Source organism: Penicillium riverlandense (genome assembly GCF_028828495.1).
Source record: "Penicillium riverlandense strain IBT 135883 chromosome Unknown utg000009l_segment0_segment0, whole genome shotgun sequence".
Lineage (NCBI taxonomy): Eukaryota > Fungi > Ascomycota > Eurotiomycetes > Eurotiales > Aspergillaceae > Penicillium > Penicillium riverlandense.
This window is the reverse complement of record NW_026643200.1, coordinates 1,029,481-1,048,799: the sequence shown is the minus strand read 5'-3', so window position 1 is coordinate 1,048,799 and position 19,319 is coordinate 1,029,481. Positions and strand designations below refer to the sequence as shown.

The 19,319-nt window shown below is 47.7% G+C and overlaps 5 protein-coding genes across 5 annotated transcripts; 3 read left to right on the top strand and 2 right to left on the bottom strand.

The window, feature by feature from the left end:
* Positions 1-127: 127 nt before the first annotated feature.
* Positions 128-1,660, top strand: N7474_010687 (monocarboxylate transporter; the record flags this gene model as incomplete). The annotated part of the gene is made up of 2 exons (XM_057202097.1): positions 128-210; positions 355-1,660. The coding sequence occupies 2 exons, from the start codon at positions 128-130 to the stop codon at positions 1,658-1,660; spliced, it is 1,389 nt and encodes a 462-aa protein (XP_057048368.1).
* A 5,801-nt stretch (positions 1,661-7,461) lies between these two features.
* Positions 7,462-8,179, bottom strand: N7474_010686 (O-methyltransferase; the record flags this gene model as incomplete). The annotated part of the gene is made up of 2 exons (XM_057202096.1): positions 7,462-7,664; positions 7,714-8,179. 2 exons carry the CDS (start codon positions 8,177-8,179, stop codon positions 7,462-7,464), a joined length of 669 nt encoding a protein of 222 aa, XP_057048367.1.
* A 1,552-nt stretch (positions 8,180-9,731) lies between these two features.
* On the top strand, positions 9,732-12,302 carry N7474_010685 (FTFMHR domain-containing protein; the record flags this gene model as incomplete). The annotated part of the gene is made up of 2 exons (XM_057202095.1): positions 9,732-9,891; positions 9,937-12,302. 2 exons carry the CDS (start codon positions 9,732-9,734, stop codon positions 12,300-12,302), a joined length of 2,526 nt encoding a protein of 841 aa, XP_057048366.1.
* Positions 12,303-14,470: 2,168 nt separating this feature from the next.
* N7474_010684 (CHAT domain-containing protein) lies at positions 14,471-17,321 on the bottom strand (the record flags this gene model as incomplete). The annotated part of the gene is made up of 3 exons (XM_057202094.1): positions 14,471-14,529; positions 14,596-15,583; positions 15,702-17,321. The coding sequence occupies 3 exons, from the start codon at positions 17,319-17,321 to the stop codon at positions 14,471-14,473; spliced, it is 2,667 nt and encodes an 888-aa protein (XP_057048365.1).
* Positions 17,322-17,818: 497 nt separating this feature from the next.
* On the top strand, positions 17,819-18,655 carry N7474_010683 (uncharacterized protein; the record flags this gene model as incomplete). Its single annotated transcript, XM_057202093.1, has 1 exon — positions 17,819-18,655. The coding sequence occupies one exon, from the start codon at positions 17,819-17,821 to the stop codon at positions 18,653-18,655; it is 837 nt and encodes a 278-aa protein (XP_057048364.1).
* Positions 18,656-19,319: the final 664 nt, after the last annotated feature.

Here is a 19,319-nt window from a genome sequence, read left to right as displayed (position 1 = left end):
TTGTCATGTCATATGAGCCTCCAAGTATTTAAGTTCTGGCTTACCGATTTTGTATGTGAAAGCATTTACATTGTTCATTTACTGCCAAGTTATACTCTCACAAGACTAAAGCGATTTTGATCCGAAGATGGCACTACCAACTGAAGTCTTAGGTGTCACTTCGAACTCCCAAAGTGACGAGCTGCCTGTGAACGATACCGAGAAAGCAAGGTATGGTAACGAAAACGCTCAAGCTGAGAAAAAACCTTCCAAGAAGTATGGCCCTGATCCTTATTGTTTTGTCAACCCTTTATTTACCAAAAGGCTTGACGACATATTCTCATCTCATCTACCTTGATAACTGACGACACAAAGACACAAACTAGTGATTATTGTCGCCGCTTTTATGCTCAATTTCTCCGGCTGTGGTCTTCTCTTTAGCTTTGGTATCTATCAATCACTCTACGAAGAAATGTCGCAAAAAGGGGACAATCCTTTTACCGGCGCATCATCTGCCGAGATTGCTTTAATTGGGAGTATAGCCGCGGCGCTGATGAAACTGGGGGCACCTTACGTCGTGGCATGGACAAAATACTTCAGCCCGCAACCAGTGGTTTGTGCAGGCGGTCTACTCTTCGGCGTTGCAAGCGTACTTGCCAGCTTTGGAAAAGCTTTGTGGCATTTCCAGCTCACACAAGGCCTCTTAATAGGCATCGCCACTTGTCTCTCTTTTATGCCCTCCATGACGGTCCCGCCTAGCTGGTTCGGAAAGTATAGAGGAGCTAACATGGGTTTCATTTCAGCTGGGACCGGCATTGGTGGACTTGTGTGGTCTCCTATACTCACGGCGTCTATCCGGAGCATAGGGTTTCGGAATACACTTCGCCTTACAGGCTGTATTTGTACCGTTCTCATTTGCGCATCAGGCGCCATTTTGACGTGGGAACCGAAAATGGCCGCACGTCTACATGAAGAAAACATGAAGCTTACTCGGGTCTCAGGGCTCGTTAAAGTTCCACTTCCTTCTCGCAGCATTGTGAGGACACGGAAATTCTTTGCTCAATGTCTCAATGCTATCTTCCAGAGCGCAGCTTACTACACACCGATCTTCTATATTGCAGCATATGCCAAAACACTTGGCTATAGCGAGGCAGACGGCTCAAATTTCACTTCACTGAGCAATGCCTGTAACGCTATCGGCAAAGTCGGAGTTGGTTTCATTGCAGACAGAATTGGGCGGCTTGATTCGTTTTTTCTTACGACTCTTTTGAGTTCTGTGTCAACAGCAGGGCTCTGGATCCCCAGCACAATAATCGGAACATCCAACAAGTCAACAGGAAAAGGTCTTTTCATTGGCTTCACGATTATCTATGGACTATTTGCAAGCGCATACATTGGGTTGTTTTCACCCGCACTGGTTGAGATATTCGGAATGGAGAATTTGCCACGCATAACGGGAGTCATGTACATGCTTCAAGGTGCTGCCGGCTTGGTTGGAACGCCCGTGGCGGGTGTTCTGGTTCAGTCTCTGGGAGGGAGCCTGGCGTCTGAGAACTACTTGTATATGGCTGTTTTTGTGGGAGCTTTGATGGTTGCATCAACCCTGACTGTCTTCTGGGCACGGACGGAAGTTATGATAGAGCGCACTAATGGGAAGTGGAAATGGCAGTGGAAACTGTAGTTATCTCTGCTGGATGTCTAATTCCTTATTTTCCGAAGGGTCCGATTGGTTGTTGCACGAATTGGACTTCGTCTGGAAAGCCGGCGCTAGGCTTGAACGGCATTGTCCCTGTATCACCAGCCAGCCTATGCTTTACGTTTTTCTTCGAAAAAATCCTTTGCATCATTTCGTCCTGTAGAACAGCTACAGTAATATGGGTACCGCTCAAAATATAACGCTGGTCTAAAAAATATTGCGTATGCTAGGCACCCATTGCAACTTTCCACGGCAGATAGGCAACCTATCAAGATATAGCTTGATTTATTCTCCTTGTTTGCGCTTGTGTATGGTGTCATCCACGACTTACGGGAGCCACCTACCCGCATGTATGCCAGCCTATACAGGGAATCTCGCGCGGCTAATGCGCACTGTTGTCTTTTGGTTCGGCCGGATTTTGGTATTAGCGAGTATGCTTATCCGAATTGCTAGGCTTAGGAACAAGCTGACAGGCAACAAGGGTATACTGATCCTGAGAGGAGGCTTGCTCCATCTATTATTGAAGCCTCAATTTTCCCAGTTGGCCTCTTATAGCCAATATCAAGCATTCCGTCTTGAAGACCAAGGTATACTCATTTATCAACTCCAGTATTGGTGGGGCTGGACTCACAGCTGAGATTCACTGGCCATGTTTTGATGGCTGGCGTAAGGATCCATTTGCATATCTGCCATGTTTAAAATACCCTGCTGATCTGTCCACAAGACTGCGTGTTCTTTAAAAGCAAGCTTCACGCATAACGGGAGCTCTGCTGCTGACGCGAAAGTTATTCTTCAGCCTGGCGTTGCGGCCTGTCTCCCACTATTACGTCCCAAGAGTTCAAAAATATGAAATTCGTTGTGATGACAAACTACTAGGTATTTCGCCACGGTCATTTACTCCTATCTTTTCGGCTTTTCAGGCCTACGAGTACCAACTCAGAAGCCAAAAGCTACCGACTGAGCTGGCCTGTTAGACTTATGATCGAGCGTTGATGAGCAAAAGTGTACAGTAAGCAGACCCCGCCAATAGCTCCCCGTAAATCTCGAGCAGGCATTGCTGCGAACTGATTATAAATGCTGCTTAGCCGATACAATGTCTTTGGAGACGGACACGAAAACGATGGATGCATCATTTCTCATTTTGGGTACGAGAAAATACGACCCCACAATGTCAATCTCAATTCTTACGCGGCAAGACTCCACTCTCCAATATGCCAAGAAACGTGTAAATTGTTTCCGCTTGAATCTAGTCTGGTGGGAGATTTAGCGCAGTATGACGAACTGATTAGTTTAGAAAAACCGACGGGAGAGCATGGTTACCTACGCCGCTGCTCTCTTTATTTCGTTTCTCACATCGCAGTTGAATTCCTAGTTCCTATTGAAAACGATGGCAACCATATCCTTTTTCATAATTCCTTCCTTGACAGCGAAAGGGCCGATAAGCCCGAGCGAACTACATGATGTTACGGCCCAGACTCGATATGAAAGAGACAATTCTGATGCTGGTAAACAAGATAATCTACCCCTTGTGCTCGTATATACTCACAACGATCTTAAAAGAGCCATGTGGTGTGTGCCAGACAGAACTGGCAAAAGATTTGTGTCTACGTAGACTCCTATGCGAACACACTTTCCACGCGCTATGCATCGATATTTGGCTTACACAACACGACGCCTCTTGTCCGCTCTGTCGAACCACATATTATTACTTGAGAAAACCGTGGGCGGTGTCTTTACCTTCTGAATACTTTATTCGTGCGAACAACGATGTTGAACACACTTTATGGCAAAGATTGAAGGCTTGGTACGGAGGGATATAGCGCTTGCCCTCAACTTATGAAGCTTGCAATAATTAAGTTACTCACTGTTTTACTTGCAGCCAGCTGGACGCAAATTTGAGAACGTATATCTATAGCGGTCTCGACTCCTTCGAAGCATTTTGTATCGGCCAATTTCAGTTACCAATTCAGAACCAGTAAGTATCATTTAAGATGCCTGGGGTTTGTTTGTACAGTATGTAAATCACAAAGTTACCAACCAACTCCAAGGCATCCGGCCAGAACCGCACTCAATGGCTACTTACGGGCAATGAACCAGTTTCATTGTCTTGTGATGCAATAAACAAAGGAAAATAAAATAGAATGACTATAGTGGTATGTTGATCAAGGCCTGTTCATGTTGTGGTGTTTCTTCAGTGTATCCTCTGGTGGTAATTGGGATTACAGGGAACCAAGGTGGTAGTGTTGCAGCCCACTTTCTGGAAAAACATTCTTGGAAGATCCGCGGCATAGTCAGGAACTCCGCCGCAAGTTCAGCCCAAACTTGGACTGCGAAGGGGGTTGACCTTGTTCAATGCGACTTTGATGATGTAGAAACGCTGAAGCGGGCCTTCGATGGTGCACATGCAATCTTTGCAATGATTGACTATTGGGACCCAATGGCTGAGGCTAAATACCGGGCTCAAGCTGAAGAGAGAAGCATTACCATCAGCAAACTCTGCCATGACCTCGAAACACAACGTGGGAAGAATGTGGCCATAGCTGCCGCAGCCGTTTCTTCTCTTGAGTTTTTCATCTACTCAGCGCTCAGCCTCAGTTCATTCCGGCCTAGAGGAAAATATCGCAACTGTTGGCGTTACTACTCTAGAGCCGCAGTTGAGCACTTTATCCGAAGCTCTCCGCAAATGCATGATCTTTCGACAAAGTCCAGTTTCATCCACGTCGGATATTATGTTGGTGATTGGAAAAAGTATTTTGGACTGCAATTTTTGTCAAGGAAAATCATTCACAAAGATGGTTACATCCTGGTCTTGGGGATGGAAACCGAAAAGTGCCGTCTATCTGGACCAAGAAAGACACCGGGCTCCTCGTGGAAGCACTTCTGAATTCAGCACCGGGAAAAACTCTTCTTGGTTACAGCCAGTTGCTGACGTGGAAACAGTCCATGTCTATTTGGGTGAAAACTCTACATGTCCAATTACTTGAAGGTAGATTTCAATCAATCACATTGGACGATGTATACAAGAGCACCTCACAGGAGAATATGAAGCTTTATCTTGCCGACACACTAGCATATGCTGCAGAATTTGGCTATGACGGTCGGTCGGTATCCTGAGACTGTTCACCCTAAGGATGTGAGTAATTTTATTCCTCTGTTACACATGGCCAGCCACTGATGCTGTCAAAAAATTACGAATCTGCATAAAGCTGGAGGGATATTGCTAACGTACTGGCGAGCCCGGCTTCTGGCCATGGATCCTCCAAGTTGACGTTCTATTTTGGGCAACCATAAAAGTTATTATTGCCAACGAGGCCATATTTCCCCATTCCATTTAGCGTAAGATATTTTGTACGGATTACAGTGTCATAAATCACAGTGGACTGTCTAAACCTTAGAGCCAGGTATGTCATCAGCAGGCCGTCCCACGGACTGGTCGCGCCAATCGGAGTCTTATGCTTTGCCACTTTCGCGTCATGGCGTCAAACGTGTTTACTGCTCACGGGGAGCAGCGGGCATTCTCCGAACCATCCTCCCATTCGTAGCACCAGAGCCGAGAGTATTGGATGTAGCATAATACAGAGATATGGGAGTGGTCTGAGTGGCACCCTTCATGATGTAACGTAGGAGAGCGCGCTAAAGAAGCCTGAGAGCGAACACTCCACGTTATCTTGCCGCGTATTTCTGAGATACAGATAGGGCCATGGACAACATGTTCCTCGCCTTTCGCCTTTCATCATCGGAAATGAGTAGCTTACACTAATACCCAAAGGACCTGGGTGTTATGTCTCAGTCCGTTTCCACCAGACGCTAGACCAACGACCATAGCTAGTGACAGATGAAGATACCAAATGCCCTGCACATCCTGTATGCTGTTTTTTTCTTTTGCTTTGTCATCCCTCGGTAGCGAGACCCGGCCTCGAAACTCAATAGTCTTCAGCTGTCCGTTTGCCCGACCTCCACCCTTCAGACTATCTGATAAAAGAACGACGCGCTTCTTTTCTCTCATTTAGATCCTTCGACCTGGCTTACGGGCAATCAAGTATGTCTTTCTGCAGACCAGCTATTGAGAACTTAAAGCACCGACGCTCACAGGCAAATGCCTTATTACGTACTGTCTGACCAAGTGGAGCTATGATCGGCCACTCATCACCTGACGTGGGATGTGGGAATGTGGTCAAAATCAACAAGATAGACGATGTCTGACATTCTGAATATAATCTGGCTATCTCTTTTATAGTACAGAACGCATAATAAGCGAAATGAACGCACAATGCCAAGAAGATCAAAAAAAAAAGCAGCTGTACAAAACTTTTATCCCTGGTTCCACCATGATTACATGCCGACACGTACTTCCACAGCACTGGCAGTGAGAACATCACTACATACTAGTACAACGGTTCAGCCTCATCGTCAAGGCATGGTGAATTGAGACCGACTCCGATAGCCCAATCAACATGAAGTGGTTGATCGTAAGTATTTGTACTTCGATACTTCGGCCTAGGATATGCCGTCCCTTGTATTCATGAGTCCCTCTGTGGGGATAATCTTGGGGAGAGGCTTGAAGGCTTCAATATTAAGCTATTCTATACTTCGTACGCAGCCTTATGTGCTGGTAGATTGATTGTCAATTTCTTTGGCTTTCGTGATGCTGCGTGACAAGGAAAAGCACCTTGGATGCCCGATGGTAACGGTGATAAATTGAACTCATCCCGTTAGAGTCTAGCGCCTCTTCCAAACATTGGCTGAGAGGGAGGTGCTCGTGAGTTCTTCCAGTATCCCAGGAGTGATGCTTGGTGACGGGGCGAAAGGGGTCCTGAGAGATCAGATTGCCGAATACCGCATGTTCTCTGTATTCAACTTCAAATATCAATCGATAGGCTCAATCAGCTTGGCCATTTTTGTGATTTAATAAGGTCGTTCTCCCTTCCTGTTATGTGTGCACCCGTTTTAAGCTGCTGGAACTTCAAAGTTTGCGCCATTTTGAGGTTGTTTCCTCTCCTTCATACCTAGTCGAGCCGTTACCCAAATCTACTGACCTACCTTCCGATGAAGCTGCGTGGCATGCCATAACAGTGTCATTCATGTTCAAATAAACTTGCCTCCTCGTCGATGTCGCCTCCCTTGATTGACAGTTCCGGCTCTATTTAATAGTCTTAATCTCAAATCATCGCAGATCTGTAGATCGCTGTATTATAATGAAAAGCTCTAGAGTAGAACATGATGCTGAATATGCTCCCGCCTGAGGTACTTTCGCGATGCTGGTTCTAGGTTCTAGGCCTGTTGTCAAATTGCGTACTTTCTAGTGGAGTGAGGCCAATTCAGACGCTGGCTCTTTTATGGAGGTTTCCGCTTCGGTGTTGACTGTACGCAGACGTATGGCTTTAGTCACATGTTCCATGGCAATGAATTTCAAGACAGTTGAAGGCTTTTAGCAAGCCTGCTCGTATGATCGACTAAGGCATACATGGTGGGAGACGACAATTATGTGCCGCGCACTTCGTCCGCATGTTGCGGATGCTAAGCATCCAAAAGCATTTTTGCCTCCTTTCTGAAATGATAGCGGTATCTGTACTATTACTTTGGCTTGCCTGCTAAAGCGTATATTGCTAACACTGACCTCGTTTAATATGGAGCAGACGCTAGTTGACTGGCCAAGCAACGCCTATTGCACCAAAGTGCCACGCACGCTGGTATTCCTTAGCGCGGAGAGAACGTAAGGCCAAGCTCTGAAGCATTTAAACTACCTGCATAAATTTTTCTCGAACCAAAGATCAGATTGAATAGTATTATGGGGAGTATATACACATTTCTAGGCCTTTAGAATATGGTACTGTGAGGTTTAGGAAACCGCTGCCATCGGCGCGTAGATACTGCAGCAAATCCTTATACCGCGATGCCGAGCTGATTGTGTTGTCGATAATAATAACTGCTCCATGGCGCAGACGTGGCTGTAAGAGCTTGAGTGTTGGCAAGGTCATAGGGGCCCAAACTAAGGTCGGGTCAGTAGCTGGATTGCACTTCCTCGAAATATCACTCACTGTCAATGAGAACCAGGTCGACTTGAGGAACATCTTCTTTCAAAGTTTGAAGCAGATCGCCGATGCGGAGGTCGATATTGCTAGTGATACTGTTCCCTACTTCATTCCAGTACTTGCGAGCTTGGGCTGCTTTGGATGGTTCGTGCTCCGTGGCTATGACGGCGCATTGTCCACCGGAGGATTCGACGTTGGCGTTTGCTGCCAGGCTGAGGTAGATGGTACTAACACCGAAGCTGGTACCTGCTTCAACTATAGTTTTCGCATTTGTTGCTCGGGCCAACTGGTAAACGAAATAGCATTTTCCCTGATCAAGCGCGATAAAGGCGTCGCGAGCTGCTGCATGGACTGCATCGTGGGGAAGGGCGGTGATTTCGAGGTTGGCCTCCTGGTCGAGAGACAGCTTATGGAGACGGTCTAACAGTGCAATAATGTGCGGTGAGACACCCGCGTCTTGGAGTGGGTTCATAATGCTTTTCCTGCTCGTATCAGGCTGTTAGCAAGAAGAATAGCGACGGTGGAAAAAATTGGAAATGCCTGGAGGATTTTATCCCATAGATGACTACCTAGCCAAAGAATTGTCCGGTCGGGTCCCTTGTGCTGACCACGTTACGGTTTGGGTTCTTGGCACTCTGGGGTTCTTGGCACTTTGGAGTTCATTGCCGCCCCCAGCGCAACGGGATTATAACCCATTGACAGAGCATCTACCAAAACAAAACATTTTTGGTAGACTGAGATGAGATGCTATGACCTTTAATTAGACACTTCAGGTGAACCTCCATAACAAGACTTCGTTACGAGTTATCAAAACATTGCCTCCCATGCAGCAGTGCCGAAGCTGGGTGTGGTAAACCCCCGGGTCGGAGATGTCGGAAATAGATTATACGGAAGCCCCGCCCTTTCTTTGATTGGCGGATTGAAGATGAGACTTGAAGTCAATAGCCCGGCGTGCGGAATTTATTTTTAACTCCGCCGACATTGCGATCATGTTAAATTTATATCCCAAAAGCTTTCTGTATTTAAAGAGAGCATGGCCGGTTTCCCCATATAAGATTAGCTCGGGGTCACCGATTTCCCCGATCCTCTATCTCCTTTACAACGCAGACCTCATTGAGAACTGCGTAAACGGCGTGACTAGCAACGGCTGGGCGGATGACGTCTGCTTCATGGCCCAGGGAGACAGCGAGCGCGAAACCACGAGGAAACCTCAGAGCGGCATGTCGAAAAGCTGATCGATGGGCCAAAACGCATGCCTCCGTCTTTGACCGAAAGAAGTACGCTCTTATACACTTCGTGAACACTCGAGAGACTGGCCCGCAATACACGGCACTATCTCTACAAGGGCACACAGTAACAGCGACGACGACAGCTGAACGCTACCTGGGCTACTGGCTAGACCCCGGACTGGAATTCTATCACCACCGCGAAAAGGCGGTTGCGAAGACAGGCGTGTCCTCCGAGCCTTACAAAGCTTGGCAGGCTCAACGTGAGGGGCCTCCCTCTCTGCTATGCGCAGAATCTACCAAAGCGGTAGTTATTCCGCCGATGCTCTTTGGAGCTAGGGGGCGGGAGCCAAGGACGTTCGTTTTGGTCTTATTTCCTATTTGTTTGTCATGTTTCATACCCTACATTCGACAACGATCTCTTCTGAAACCCACTGAGTTTCATGAAGTGGTCGTCTAGTGGGCTGGCAACCACTTTCCAGCTGTCGGCAGGCCTGACAGCACTCCCGCATAGCAGCATTATTTAGAGCGAGCTACATCGGGCAAATGAATTCATCATCATCATAATCACATAAAATTAATTTGTGGTTGTTGCAATATCGAGTTCTAAATTTAATGCATTTACTACGGTGATTTGGGCTGACCCGCTCGCTTGTGTGACCCACTCACTCGGGAATTACGTTACGTTTTTCCGTATGACTCAGCATTCCTAGCGTCACCGCGTCACCGCGGCACTTTACTGATAGGGTCATCTCATCTGATCTGAGTGTTCATAACAATCGCAACACTGCCTTTACAATGGCACCAAGGCTGAAACGCTCAATGGCCAATTATGGCAAGGAAGCAGGCGCAGGCGAGCAGTCCGGTGATCGCAAAAAAGAGAAAAGATCTTTCCGATGCCAGTTTTGCGCCAAGGAATTTTTCCGGAACGAGCATTTACAACGACATGAACGACTACGTATGTCCCCTGCTGATCTTTGGAGCCTCACTCATAATTGAACAGATACCAAAGAAAAGCCATTCCAATGCAAAATTTGTTCTGCGGGCTTCGCAAGGCGGTACAGTGTGCTGTTCATCTGCCATGGCACGGATTTACTGATAGATAATAGAGATCTACTTGGCCGTCATGTTGCGCTGACTCATCCGGACCTGTCAACCGGTGGCTGTCCTCCTGCGGCCGATTCTGGTTCACTTCAGGCATCTTTTGATGAAACGGCTAATTGCAGCGGCCCAAGCATGGTGGCATTGCAAACTTGTGCACCAAGCATTGAGGCAACACAGGGCCAATCAAACCCTCCGTTGGAAACCACCACTGATGTTGGCTTGGATCCCTTTTTGTTCAATCAAAGCTCAGTTCACACTGATGTCGACATGGGTACTTCAATTTCTACCGACCCCCCTTTCGAATCATACCGCATGCCATGGACCCACCAAAATCGCGACTTTGGGGACTTCGATGACTTTATTGACAGCATGGATTTACCATACTCCACTAGTTTGCCAGCATTGATGGTTGACCAACCACTCATAACGTTTCCTTTAGCTCCTCCATTTGGAGCTCCTGGGCCTCCACCCTCTCCAGATCATTTGCAACCTCAAAACACTCCCTCACGACCAAAGTCGCCAATGCCTTCTTTGTTTGACCAGTTTACTTCTACATTTCCCACTTTTAACCCAGCCTCGCATAACAAAGCTCGAAAGGACCCGTGGAACATTACTCAAGCAGACTGGAATCATGTACTGGCTAACATCCGACCCTTCATATCATTTCTCACCTCAGACTTCAGGCTCCCATCCCGTCATACATTGTCCCGGTATGTTGCAGCATATATGACTGGGTTTCACCGCCATCTACCCTTTTTGCATATACCGACATTCTCACCAACCGACAATCCGGTTGAGTTGACACTTGCCGTGGCAGCTATTGGAGCCCAATACTCTTTTGATGGGGAACATGCTGTGAAGTTATTCAAAGTTTCCAATGCTATAATACTAGAACGTCTCCGCCGTCGCAAAGCTGGGCTTCAAGAAGAGCCATTTTCGAGGGAGACTGGAGCTGAGAATCAGCATGAGGCGCCTTCAAGATTATACCCCCGGCTTCGAACAGGGTTACGAGATTCGGTTACTGGTGACAACGACGATCGCCTAAAAGATGCACTACCTCTCGCGCAAACTTTGCTTTTGCTCATGGCAATGTCAACGTGGGGAGATCCGGCAGTCTTTTGCAACGAGCCTGCTAGCCTTCAAAGTGTTTTGGCTTGCTTTGTTCGAGAAGAGAAGCTCCTTCAAACTCGCAACTTGCATATTGCAGCGTGGCCGGAATGGATACATGCCGAGGGATTGAAAAGGACCGCCGCAATTATATTTTGCTTCTTCAATTTCCATACAATCATTTACAATACTCCGCCTCCAATACTCAACTCTGAACTCAATATCAGTCTTCCCTCACGTGAAGCAGACTGGGAAGCCCAGACTGAATCTGCCTGGCGGGAAGCTCGAAAAGGGTCCGTGGCTGAGCCGCAGTTTCGAGCTTGCTTTTTGCAGCTTTTCTCAAATCACTGCGCTAACAGATTTGAACAATATTCTTCGCTAGGCGGTTACGTTCTGATTCTGGCATTGATCCAGCAGATTTATCTGCTACGAGAATTGAACAAGATGAAGCCCAAAGCAAATGGTGATATGTCATCATTAGACGAGATGGACGTGAACAATATGGAATTGGCGCTCAGAAACTGGCAAGTTCAATGGGAAAACAACCCTGAATCCTCTTTGCAACCAAGCAATTCTTCGGGCCCAGTGTCTTTCAACTCAACTGCGCTTCTCCGCATGGCTTATATACGATTACATGTCGACGTGGGGCCATGGCGTGCGCTCGGTGATCAGGATCCACAAATCCTCGCGCAAACAATACACCAGAGCCCACGCTTGAGGAGGAGCCCAAAGCTCACAAGCACTGTTTTATACTCTGCACACGCACTGAGCATCCCAGTGAAACTTGGAGTCAACACTGTCGCACACAATCAAGCTTTCACTTGGTCACTCCAACACTCTCTTTGTGCTCTCGAGTGTGCGTTTGTCATCAGCAAGTGGCTGGATACCTTGGGATCAGATTCCTCTAGCACTTCACTTGACGAAGATGAGCTTCGGTTGCTTGCTTATATAACCGACATGGTAGGAGAAGCGGATAGTTTGTCCGAGCAATGGCAGGTTGAAGGGCTCGAGCGATCTCCGATTGAATTGTGTTCTCATGTTATTCGAATTTGGTCCCGGATACTCAGTGGAGAAACTATATGGTCTGTGGTCCATATGGTCGGGCAGGCGTTGAAAGCTTACTGCCACATACTGGATGAACAGCTGAATATGGCTTAGTTCATATAAATATATACGGATTGTGAGAGTAGTGGCTGAAATATTCGTTTGCTTATCTTCTGTAGAAAAGTTTCCAGAAAGACACTGAACCCTCTCAATACCGTAGCCTATATATATCAATATAGCAGCCTGATCTCTTAGACTCGTAGGTCCTGTGCACTAGCTCGTTGTCTCAGGGTCTGGAAATCTCACTTGGCTAGCCACAAAGCTAATGCACTCCGATGTCAGGATTGTGGACCACATTAAATCACGTGCGACTCACACTCAAGTGGAGACAATATGCCCTTATTGACTTGAAAGTACTTCTCCCACTTCTTATGCGTTGGGCTGCCTCAAAATTTACCCGCAAGATCTATTACGCGTCGAATATCAAAGAGCCACTCGTGCCTGACATTGACGCTTTTTCAATGAGAGGGTCTTTCTATAGTTGAGGATCCCATGGAGAGACTGACTGGAGCACGGAGCGGGAGCTACATCGAGTCACCTGCAGTCACTCACGGTCCTTTACAAAGGACCATACGTGACCTGAAAGTGAAGACTCTGAAGCAACTTATAAGTATTTAGAAAGTTCGAAGAAATAACTGGCATGGCCGAGCGACAAACTACATTTCTGGTGCGGGAAAAACTGACGAGGAAAGAAGTCTCTTTCTTCACCTAGCGAGCTTCCAAATTAGAGGAGAAGCCAACATGCTCCCCTTGGGTTCCCCCACAGCTATGCAGATACCTAGCAGTAGTCTGGCACCGTCGCTGAGGCCTTGCATCTTGTGCTCCCTTAGTGAACTTCACGCGTTTCCTCGTGGTCCTAGAGACTAGCTCTGAAAATTTCTGATGCATCATTGAGGAAACCAGGAACTGCAACTTTCCCTCGAATTTATTCTTCTACTCCCACCTATCTTCACTCAGACCGGTAACTTAAGGATCTATAGTCTCCTGAAAGCCCTTTGCCCTGTAAATGAGAATATTCAAAGCGTCGCAAAACATTGCTGATTGTTTTCAGACCAGTATACGCAGCTTTCAAGTGCACCATGTCATAAGTAACTTGTATCTATAAAGATTGACCTGTAGATGCATTTGAAGGCGACGTTCAAGCTTCAGAGAAAAAGGATGTTTAGTTTCACATCAAACGGCCCGGGCGAGTTGTAATCATTGAGAACTCGGCTCCTTCACAACGGTTCTCCAGTTGGGCTGGGAAAAACGCCGAGTACTAATGACCAATTCTGACATGTGTGGACTGTGCCACCCTGTCGGATCTGGGCAAAGCAGCATAGCGGGGAGAAAAGAGAACTAACTATCGTTTCCGACTTTCAAATGGAGCCATAGGCTATGATGCCATGTGTGTCAGCTCGAAGATGCTATTCAAAACTTCTCTTGCACGTTTCTTTCAATTGCCTCCTTCCTTCGCCCTCGTGATGGCTGCGGAACAATTGGCGGAGACCTTTGGCCTTCAAACAGTAGACATAAACGTAATCCTTGGCGCAATAGGAGCAAGCACACCAAGGGGCTCTAACGACGCATTTATGTCAGGTGAAGCGTAGGCATTCTTTAGGTGGACAACTCGAAAACTCGTGCATCAATGGAGCAGGGGACAGATAGGTTCGGCTTTTTCACCAGGAGGGGCGTCTTGTTCCGTTGTCAAATTGATCCATAAGACAGGAAGCGCAGTATATGCAGACATATTGCTCGCTTTAGACATATGGTCTTCAGCGAAATGTGATAATTAAGGCGTCTCGTAGTGGCGGCTCCTAGTGGCGCAGGTCGATATACACACTTGATATAGCACTCAATTTTTTGGGCGAGAAAAGCCTCACAAAACACAAACCGCTATGCAGTTTCACAATTAATGTACAATGACTCCGCAGAAGTATTTGACCCCTTATAGACCGCTTTACTTTCTGCCCTTTTTTCTGCCAGCCATGAAACTCCATGAATTCATGCACCATACCACTAATACTTAGTATACCAGCCATAATTGCCTGCACGTGACGCGGCCTGGTTTCAGACAGAGGGGCGTACCCGACACTAAGGCATCAAACACAGCATACTTGGGGTGCGAACTCACCGAAGATGGAAGTTAGTTTTCAGCATACGCTTGTGTGGTACTCTCTGGTATATTACGAAGATAGGTTAACCCTCGTGAGGTTAGGTTCCTAAAGTCGTGCCCCGTAACCCTAGTTTCGCAGCCTAATCTCGAAATAGTGGACAAGGCCAAGTGACTGCTCTTGCGAGACTATACGATAAAGTGCTGATATTGCGCCTATACTGATATTTGCGGACCTTGCACAGTATAATCTACTGACTCCCGACGCGCCCAAATTAACCATGGCATGCCACTCAGATGGCCACAAAGTCCCAATGACGTGTCTGAATCCGGCGACCTGGAAACCACTCACAACATGGAGGACCTCATCTATCAGACGTTTCGCCTGATTCTCCGCAGTCGAGCATGCAGAGAGGTATGCAATTTCTCCAAGCGTAGGGTAGTTTTCGCAAAGTTTGAGAACGCTCAAGATGTCCTGTCTTGGATTTGCAGTGGCAGTCTGCAGTAAGAGGCCACTTTGAGAAGGATCATCCGAGTCTGAGGTTCCGTGGCAAGCGAAGTGGGCAATATTGCATTCGCGGATCTGGCGCATAACACTTGCCGAGTCCGGTTGATCGAGTAATTCCACTTGAACGGAATTTCCAAGTGCTCTTACGACCGTGGACCTTTCGGCCTTTACCCCGGGTAAGTCATCAGCGCCGGGTGTGTTTGCCATGGTAACCATGAGTAGCTTTGAAGGGTTTTCGCTTGTTGGGGTAGAGATAGAAACCCGCTCTCTGGCATGTTGGAGTGCCTTGATTGAAGGGGTGTAGGAAGATAGAACGCGACAGAATGTATTTTCCCCTGTAGAGATATCACACGCCGCGTGGAAGGGGAAGGAGCTGGCAAGTCCAGTCCCGATCCACCAGACCCTTGGGAGATCCTCCAGAGATGATTGAACCGAATTACCGAGCTCAGTCAGTATAGGCTTTACACACTCTCGCCAGAGCCAGACTAGAAATTGGCGGTATGATTTGTTCTTCACACCCCGATCACACGGCGAAGCTGAAGTCAACTCCTGGTCGACCCAACTCTGCGCTTGGGCGGCACTAAACCGAGGAAGAGGGATCAAGCTAAATCCGGCTGAAGAGACAACAATAGCATCACTTCTTAGGCTAGTGACGTTCACCACGATGATGCTGCCCTCATTAGAGGCATCTTTCATTTTGCTCTGCGGTGAGTCCCTGTTGAAATGTACCGAAGCCTGGAAGTTGTCGTATGTCCTGTATACATTTTTGGAGCTCGTCGAGAGCCTTTGGTCGTCTAATGGAAATAGGCTCACCCGTCCTCTGGGGCGGGGTGCTCTGGACAGGCGTATTTACCTCGATGCGAAGGCTTTCGTATTGTGCACATAAAATGGGATGTGCCCTCTTCAGTTGAGACGTGTCACTCCGGTCATCTATAAGAAGACTAAGGATAATACCTCGTCCACGCTCTAATAATGCTAGAGCTTTGAAAAGAGACTGTCCGGTTTGAAGGGCGAGAGCGCAGGCGTATGTTGCTAAGCCAGAAGAATGAGAGATGACATATTGTCGATCCTGTATTGTCAAAGACCTTTTATATACGAGCTGTAGGAGATCAATAGCTTGAACTGATAGTGCATAGCCGCCATGATGGTCTTCTCGCTTGAGCATAAGGCGAACGGTCAGCAGGGCGGCCGTGATCCGGGGGAGAGGAGGTGCTGATTTGGTCTGAACCGCCTGGCGAGACACCTGGATCGCCTCTTCGAGGTCATCTATCTGTCCTATTCGTTCGAATCGACGTACGAGGTTAATTCCTAGGTTTTGTAACCACATCCCAAGATCAGGATGATAATCAAGAGTAGTCTGGACCGCCTGGCGAGACACCTGGATCGCCTCTTCGAGGTTATCCATTTGTCCTATTCGTTCATATCGACATCTAAGTTTGTTTCCGAGGTTATACAGTACCGCTGCAAGACCAGGATGGTCACTAGTAGTGACCTTGACCGCCTGGCGAGACACTTGGATTGCCTCTTCGAGGTCCTCTATGTGTCCTGTTCGTTCGTATCGACTGCGGAGCGTGAACCCGAGGTTACTCAATCCTCTCGCAAGGTTGGGATGATCATCAGGAGTGGCCGCAACTGCTTGGCGTGACACCCGGATCGCTTCTTCAAGGGCTGCCATCTGTCCTGTCCGCTTGTACCGACTTTCAAGCTTGTTCCCTAGGTTATTTAGCCACGCTGCAAGATCAGGATGGTCACTAGGAGTGGCCATAACCGCCTGGCGAGACACCTGGATTGCCTCTTCGAGATCCTCTATTTGTCCTGTCCGTTCGTATCGGCGTCCCAGTTTGTTTTCGAGGTTATATAGGACCGCTGCAATAACAGGATGGTCATTAGGAGTGATCTTGACCGCCTGGTGAGACACGTGGATCGCCTCTTCGAGGTCCTCTATTTGTCCTGTCCGTTCGTATCGACTTTCAAGCTTGTTCCCGAGATTACTTAACCACACTACAAGACTAGGATGGTCACTAGGAGCGGCTTTGACCATCTGGCGAGACACCTGGATTGCCTCTTCGAGGTCATCTATTTGTCCTATTCGTTCGTATCGACGTTCGAGTTTGTTTTCGAGGTTATACAGTACCGCTGCAAGACCAGGATGGTCACTAGTAGTGACCTTGACCGCCTGGCGAGACACTTGGATTGCCTCTTCGAGGTCCTCTATGTGTCCTGTTCGTTCGTATCGACTGCGGAGCGTGAACCCGAGGTTACTCAATCCTCTCGCAAGGTTGGGATGATCATCAGGAGTGACCGTAACTGCTTGGCGAGACACCCGGATCGCTTCTTCGAGGTCTTCCATCTGTCCTGCTCGTTCGTATCGACGGTTGACATTGTTTCTGAGATCACACAATAGCCCTGCAAGGTTGGGGTGATCATTAGGAGCGGCCACAACCGCCTCCCCTAGACAACCGAATCGCTTCATCGAGGTCGCCTATATGTCCTGTTTGCTCGCATTGGCTTTTCAGCATGTTCGCGAGGCTATGGAACGACCCTGCAAGATCAGAATCGTCGTCCGGAGTGGCCCGAACCGCCTGGCGAGACATCTAGATCGCTTCTTTGCTGTCCTGTTTGTTTGTGACGGCTTCTGAACTGTCTTCTGAGGTCTGGTTTTTCTAAAACGTAACCTTCTGAAGATACGTGTGTAAATGAAGTTAGTTGGTGAGTTGTCCCGTGCGGGCTTCAATCAAACAATGCCACGTTATCCTACCCCTCTCCCAAATCCTTGCGTCCTCATTCGCCCGGCGGCGAGGAAGTTCAGCCGCAGGGGTCATAGCGCGGCCGATCCCGTGCGCCGATCCAGTAGTTGACAGACTAACCTACACTGCCTCAACCCCATTGTCTCTCCACGTAATCCTTCTTCTGCGACGCACTTTGTTCTCCTCAGTTGAACCGCCCAAAAGATCTAACCCTCTTCTGAACATGCGTGTCAGCGTACTTCTTCCACAGTTCTTCTTGCCTCCATCTGCTATTAAGCTGGGACGTTTCGTCACCAATATTGACGAGCCTCACCGAGATTACCTTGATCCGATACCAGGGGAAAGTCTCAGTGTTATCGAAAAAGTTGAAACGCAGTACGACAGTGCCGACTCTCTTGGGGTCCGACGTAAATTTGGTTCTCAGCTTACCGCCTTCCTCTCCTCGTCCGTGTCAAGCCGTACGAATGCCTCGATTCACATCAATACGGAACAAGTGAAGACCTATTACCTGGATAATAATGGGCAGTGGTTCCGGGATACTGTGAAATCAGAAGATGTCCGCAAGTGGATTGAGCGTACTATCGATGAGGGAGAGGATATATATGTTGTGATCGGTTACCATACTGTCTTAGATGCTCGTATTGCCGAGCAGTCACGAGGACAGAAACTTCTAGATGGAAATCTGGCTGTGCCGGTTTCGAGTATGCTATTGGCATCAGGAGTGGTTGTGCCATTTGGTGATCTAGTTGACCCTAAATTATCCGGGTCTAGTGGCCGTGTGAAAGACTTGCAACGGCACTTTGTTGCCCAAGGCGAGCAGATTATCGCTGTACAATATCGCAAGGTTCGATTTCGGTTTCTGTCAAGCAAAAGCGTTGACAATGCAACGCTAGCTAAAGAGGCGAGATGGGAGAGACATGACCGTCCTCGTTACCTTCAAAGCGATATGGAAGATATGGTAGAGGTCGCATTGGATGATGACCTGTCACTTGGAGGTGACCGTGACAAGTGTATAGCAGGATCGGAGGAAATTGTATTTTCGAATGTTGGCATTGATTAAGGATAGTGTTCTCAGTCTTCTGATGGCAAATTTCTAGCATGCTGTAGATTGCTATACTTCGAAGCTTCTCAGCATATCTAATTAAAATTGTAGCGGTGTGTGAAAGTCTCGAGTTTGATAACAGATACAGTATGCGCGTAGCAAGGGACGAGGGGTCAGCGTAAATGAATTACACACACACACACACACACACAGTAGTTAACTATATGTTCGGGCGTGACATTCCCGGGCATGTCCCTCGTTCGAACAGCTCTAGGTCCTGGTCTGTTACTAAATTCGGGGTTGGATAATAAGAGGCCTAGGGAGATCAATCATCTTTCCTCGGAGCAAGAACTTGAGACATACTAATTGCGAGCCTAGGAAAGACCAAAATCCTGAAGCATCCGCCGACAGGACATAGACTTGTCCTGTTTCCCGGAGACGTATGCCCAAGCACACATCTGCATCGCACATCCTACTATACTCGCATGCTTTTTTCATGAGGCCTGATTTGCGACGACCCTGCTTTTGGCGCATTGCTTTTTTGTTCGTACTAGATCGCTTCGATCGGGTGGGAAGGGTGGCACCCATTTCGAATATATTAGTTCGAAGTAAACTAATGTGCCTTAAAGAAATATGGAATGGAAACTTGAAGATAGGAAGTACACCTAAATAGTCGTAGGTT